At 31.0% G+C, this 6467-nt stretch overlaps 1 protein-coding gene across 1 annotated transcript; it reads right to left on the reverse strand.

The window, feature by feature from the left end:
* Positions 1-2145: 2145 nt before the first annotated feature.
* Positions 2146-4432, reverse strand: MYB97 (myb domain protein 97). Its single transcript, XM_068641445.2, has 3 exons — positions 4061-4432; positions 2707-3586; positions 2146-2429 (listed from the first exon to the last, which is right to left on the reverse strand). The coding sequence occupies exons 1-3, from the start codon at positions 4430-4432 to the stop codon at positions 2146-2148; spliced, it is 1536 nt and encodes a 511-aa protein (XP_068497546.2).
* Positions 4433-6467: the final 2035 nt, after the last annotated feature.

A 6467-nucleotide genomic window follows, 5' to 3' on the forward strand; every position in this document is an offset into this window, starting at 1 on the left:
ATCAACTTTTGACATAGGCATGGTATCTCCCTTGAGTTTTCTCTCAATGAAAGTACTAAAATATAATGCCTATATTACAGGTTAGGCTTCCTCCACAAACAATACTGGATAATTCTCTGGTATTTTTTCATCATGATGTTCTTCTTGTACCATATCAAATTTTCCAAAATTACCATTTGTTCTGAATTTGAAAATTCAGAAACCAACAAATATAATTCAAAAGTCAAAATTTTGTTCCAGAAAAGGAAATATAAAATGCAAAAGAAATACATTCAGGAACACAGAATCTGAAAATACATTCTAAAAATTCCAGAATTCAAAAATGTGTTCCAAAAATTCAGATTCAGAAATATATTTCAAAAAACATGTTATTTTTTAGCTTGTAAGTGCTTGCGTGCAGTTGGTCTCATACCCATAAAAGCATCAATGACGACTCTGCTAAGCATATGAACCAACATGGATTTGGTAATGGCATGTGGCTTATTAGAACTTGTGCAATTCTACTGCATTATTTTCTATTAGAAGTAGCGAGATTATGCAGCTTTGTTACATAATGTTGCTATAAAAACCAGTGCCAGTGCCACTGTAGAAGCATTGACTTGTGTATTTTTTCAGTTTTGTTTACCGCTTTTGATTGTTACTTAGGTAGTGAGCTTTGACAATGGTATAAGATTGAGATACTTCTAAAATGTCCCATTTAATTTATTTATTTTTGTTAATAAAAAAATGAAAGTATTTTTTTTATCACATCCTTCTTTTATTTAAGATCATTTTCGTCATTTTACAAAGACATTTTCGTCATCTTCAATGACAAATTGAGTGCAGTTGAAATAATATGGTTTAGAAAGAATTTCTCTAATACTTTTTTTTGACCATGACATTAAGAATATAACTAAGTTGAAGAAAAAGACATATTACAACTTAAAATATATTTGTACAAACAAAAGAAATAAAAAGAAAACAACATATTTAGGAATTAAAAACAAATACGTAATATTTTATACTTATTTTGTTTCTCGACAAAACTTATCTAGTCCTATGTTATTAAGTACATGCTAATCGTTAGATAAAGCAAAATTATATAGAAAAATTAAATTTTTTTATTGATATTTCGTGTTCTCATCTTACAACATGTACACTTAAGTTATAACACAGTACATACATTCAAAATGGATAATTTTGAAGCTACAAATATAATATCAGCATGTTTGGTAATAAGTACACACTAATAATTGCTAATATTATTTTATATAAGAATGATTTTGATTCCAAAAGAAGACAAAAATTATCTTATTACGTATTTACCTGCTATATGGTAGGTGAAAAAAAAAACTTCAAAAATTAACGTCGAATGATTTCGATGTCTTAAGTATAAATTAAGATGTTATTTTAAAAATTTGGTTCTATTTTTAATTCACTATTAAATTTATGATTACTAATAATGACGTCATTTAATATGTCTTTGAATGAACTTATGTGATCGAAATTCTATAACATATTTTTTTTTTAATTAAGTTTTGAAGTAATTTATAAATTTAAATATTTTAATTAAAACGAATTATACCTTTGCCTTTTCCAACTAAAAACAATTAAATTGATTATTGAACTAGTTAAACTATTCATTAAGGTTTAATAATTTAATCCAGATCAAATATATGATAATATTTAAGATGAAGTTTTAATAAAATACAAAAATCGTTATAATAACAAATTTATATATAAACTAAAGAATGAAAATTTAATATACTATATATAATAATAAAAATTAAGATATAAAAATATAAATGACTAAACCGGTTGGTTATTTTAAAGCCGATTTATATATTTTAATTTTTCTTAATTTAATTTAATAAGTTTCAAGGCTTGGTTTAATTTAATTAGTTTTTTTATAACCCCAACGTATCATATAACTTTATAAGAAATAATTATATCCCTTGATTATAGAATTTCATCGACAAACATAAATAAAATAAATCCTAAGTTAAAGGCTGTAATATACACAGAATCAATGACTAGTCTAACGTTTCAAACAACAGTTAATGGATATCATTTTGCATATACACCAAACTCCTTCATTAACATTATACGTAGCTTCCAAAATTATCTTGGTAATCAACTTTCAAACCCTTTCAATCTGGATCAACCTTAGCAGAGACCAGGCAAATTGTCCCAAGTGTAGCAGCCTTGGTTTTCATTATGGTTTGTGGTATTGGTGAGAGGAAACAAGGAAGCTACTGGCTTCATATCAACTCCAAAATTGTCATCTGTCATGCCACTACCAGAAGGTTGGACATTGGACCCTTCTGGGACACCATTATTGAGCCACTCATGACCTTGTGTGTTGGAAGATGGAATCACTGTTAGCAATGATGACAAATCCTCATTCATGAATTTGCTCAAGTCAGGTGCCTCTTCCTTTGCTTTTGGTGCTGCATAGATCATCATTCAAATGAAATCAATGATCAAATTTTCAAAACTTTAAGTATAGTTCATCAAATATGTTCTACACTATGGATGATGCTAGCTGAACATGCTCTTGAGTAAATGAAAACAGCACACTAGTTGCTATTCTAAAGCTCTATGGAAATAATCACGGGAGAAATGAATAACAATAGACTGGTATAAACAATTATAATGCTTTTTGTATTGAAATAGGAAATAGTTAATCCAACAAAATGAAGCAAAGATGTATATGATGAAACCAACCTGATGCAGAAGAAGGCCAGTAGAGAGAGCTAGATGGAAAGTCCTCAAAGCTTTGGCATGCATCAAACATATCATTTCCCTCATTTAAACTCAAGTAAGTTCGTTTCTTTGAGTTCTGGCCCGAAGCCAAAGCCTGAGCCTCCAAGAGAAGATCCCCCAGCAAGCCGCTACTAGTTTGAAAAGAAGGATCACTGAAATCAATGTCAAGCTTGATGTCTTGCTCTTGGGGGGGTTTGTAGAACTGGTTTGAAGGGAGCTCCAACTTGGGTTGGAAAGGTGAGGAAGAAGAAATGCCTAGGTCAGATTCTAAGAAAGAGGGTTGAAAAAACGGAGAGAAACCTGAAGAAACTGGGAACCTGAATCCATCAAGATGAGGGAATTGGTTGGTGAGAGGAAGGTCAGGGAGGGGGTTGTAGCTTGGAGAGGCACGGTAGCGTTTGAAGCGAAGAGGGGTGCATAGCACTGGTTCTGGTCTCTGGAAGGTGAAGGAGAGAGGGGAGGGTGAAGAGGAGGAGAGTGGAAAAGGTGAATGGTCTAAGAAATTGAGAGGTGAAGAAGAGGTGAAGGGTTGTCTGTGTTGGAGAGGGGAACTGAGAGAGGAATGATGAGGTGCAGTTGGAGATAGAGGTTGGTGTTGTTGATGGTGGTTTTGTTGTTGTTGTTTCTGGTAGTGTTGGTGGTGGTTTTGGTTGAAGAACTCATAGTTTGTGAGAGTGTTATTAGGGCTTGATGCTGTTTGTGTGAGGCATGGGGAAAGGGTTGGTGTTGTGGAACAATGGTTATCATGCTCCTCTGAATAGAGAGGGAGACCTTGTCTTTGGCGACGTTTGATCCTTGTGTTCCAATAGTTCTTGATCTCATTGTCTGTTCTCCCAGGCAACTATGTTGCAGCACCAACCAAAAGAAACAGGGTTCAAAATCTGGTTTTCTTTGTTATATTAGTGCTATTTTGGATGAAATTTAACTAAAGTTCTATATCATTTTAGCTAAATAATCTCTATTCATTTAGTAATAGTGCCATATATATTGAAACATGTTGCATCAAGGATCACTTCAACATGGCATGTCTAAATGCATATCATATATTATTAGTAAATGATGATAAAAATACGCACCAATCAAAATTAACACAGTTTTTATTTATTTTTTTCTGAAAAGACTAAAATTAAAACTCATCATGTTCGCAAGCACTAACAAACATGTCAATCTTTAAGATAGTATGTTAATTGAGACCTTATAATATTTTTATTGGAGCTTTAGTTTTTGAGTGATTAGATATATTTGCAGATACAATATATTCATGCAAATTTTTTTTCTGAAGCTGTGAAGAAAAGAAGATGAAGAAAGTGCATACCAGAGCAGCCATTCTGGCCCATTTGTTGCCAAATTGTGAATGAAGGTCAATAATGAGCTTCTCTTCCTCAGGAGAGAATGCACCCTTCTTCAAATTGGGCCTCAAATGGTTAGCCCACCTAAGCCTACAACTCTTCCCACACCTATTCAACCCTGTGTTCTTCTGCACTGCATTCCAATTCCCTTCACCATGTTTTGTCACATAATCTATCAGAACAGCATCTTCTGCAGTTGTCCAGGGACCCTTCTTCAGAGCCACCTCCTCCACATTGCCACCACCCTCACCGCCACGAAATTCATTGTCACCACCAATCATTACCAGCAACCCATTTTCACCATTGGCAACATCATTACTGCTTGCCATACCCTCCATCAAGCTCCAACTCCTTCCAAGGGCAATCAAATAAGTTATAGTTCAACTTCGCCCTCTTGCTATGTGTTTAGCCGCTGCAATTCTCTGTCCATAAGCCAAATGCTTAATTTATCTCCACGTGGTCTATGCATGCATGTTCTGAAATAAACTGTATAATAAGATGAGGTGTGTGTACAAAGGTTAATTCCTAAGTTCCAAATATACCACACTACAGAAAAAGTTACTATGTATATACCAAAGGGAAATATTTAGGTTTGAGAGAAAAAGAGAGGGTATGAAGTAGAAGTGGTGGTTTCTGGTGGCTGCGGCGGTGGCGGTGAAGGGTGGCAAAGGTTGTTGTTTTGGATGGTGGCAACAGAATCTTCTGGCATAAACTGAATGAGGGTGCTTTGTTTCCACAGTGGCTTTTGAAGGGGCCAATATTTAGAGGGTGTCCTAAAATTTAGGTTCCTAGAAACTCTCTGAGCCAATGGTTCTTCCTAGCCCTTGCTGTTATCTAAGCTTATAACAACTCAGTTTTTGCTGCTATGTGGAGATGGAACAGAAGGGACAAGCATTGAGGGAAATGGAAACATGTGGCATGAGTTGTGAGTGTAAATGCACACAGTAGTGTGTGTTGTTTCATCCTAGGTCTGAGTTGGAGTATGTTGATTATAGAAGCCTTTTGAACACGCCATGCATGGGAAATATGTGTTGTAATTGTTAATACTAGATTGTACAAATATTTATTCGTTATTTTTAATTAATTATAATTTAAATATGTAATAAAGATGTTAAAACTATTTTTTATTCATTTATGTCCCAGCCAGAATCATAGCACTCTGAAATTAATTTTAAATACTGTGAAAAAACCACCAATGTTTATTAAGAAATTATTAAAAAATATTGATTAACAAAATTTTAAATTGGAAATAGATGTAATTAACTAATTAATTTATAATTTACAAATATGCATTTTACTCTAAAATCATTGAAAATTTAATTTAAATGAATAATTAATTTTTTTTATATATGTACTTATCATATATTTTTAAAACTAATATTGGAGATCCCACATCGACTAGATAAAGACAATTCATTAAATAGGTGCAAGCTGATTTTATGGGATTGAGTTAGATTTAAACTACACTTCTTAATAACTAAATTTATCATTATCTATAACAATATTTGTATTCATCATTTTTCATCCTTAGTAATTTTAAATTCACTTTGAGAGAATAAAAGGTAGTGGAAAGAAACTACCACTTACCACCTCTATCAAGAAGTTGATACACCTTTTTTCTTATTACAATTAACATCAAATCCCATTCTGTATTTTTCTAAATTAAAACAATATATAAATGACTAGTCTTATTTGTTATAACAAAATTATAAAGTAAAAAAAAAATCATGCATATATATATATATATTATTGAATATATCTAAAAATTTAAAAAAAAATAAAAAATTAAATTTTAACTTATTAAAATAAAATAACGTGATATTAATACGAACATACCGGCATTGTTGCGTTTGGACCTTTTCTAGTTATTATTATACAAATTATTCTAAAAAAGAAAAAAAAATAATAGTATGATATTTCCCTAACAGGTTTTTGGCGTAGACAAATTTATCCTTATTTTATTTTATTTTGAATATTTTAATAATTTTCTATTTTTTAGGCATTTATCAAATAAATAATTATTCTTATAATTAATTAAAAACTATTTTTTTTATTCTATTTTTAAAATTAATATATTGTCATTTCGTAAGAAAATAGTTATCAATTTTAAATTTTAAATCTGAAATAGTTTATCAAATGTGGGACGGAACAGTTTATTAGATTTTGAACAATTCGTATTATGTATAATATGAAAATTATAGTTTCATCTCTTTTTATCATTTAATTTAATTCTTATCAATTTAATTTTTTATTTCTTCTTTACAAAAGAATATGAATATAATAATAACAAAAATAAAAAATACGAATATATCAACACAACATGTGTTTACACTTATATATATATATATATAAACTTGATAATAGTGGTCTTTA

Source organism: Phaseolus vulgaris, chromosome 6 (assembly GCF_051622355.1).
Source record: "Phaseolus vulgaris cultivar YP4 chromosome 6, ASM5162235v1, whole genome shotgun sequence".
Lineage (NCBI taxonomy): Eukaryota > Viridiplantae > Streptophyta > Magnoliopsida > Fabales > Fabaceae > Phaseolus > Phaseolus vulgaris.

Bases quoted from the DNA above. Each gene is read 5' to 3' on its own strand.
- MYB97 (XM_068641445.2), bottom strand. From the start codon at position 4,432: ATGGAGGGTATGGCAAGCAGTAATGATGTTGCCAATGGTGAAAATGGG. The intron at 3,587-4,060 runs GTATGCACTTTC...GCTGCAACATAG, and splicing joins GGGCCAGAATGGCTGCTCTG to TTGCCTGGGAGAACAGACAA. The intron at 2,430-2,706 runs GTTGGTTTCATC...TGATCTATGCAG, and splicing joins CTGGCCTTCTTCTGCATCAG to CACCAAAAGCAAAGGAAGAG.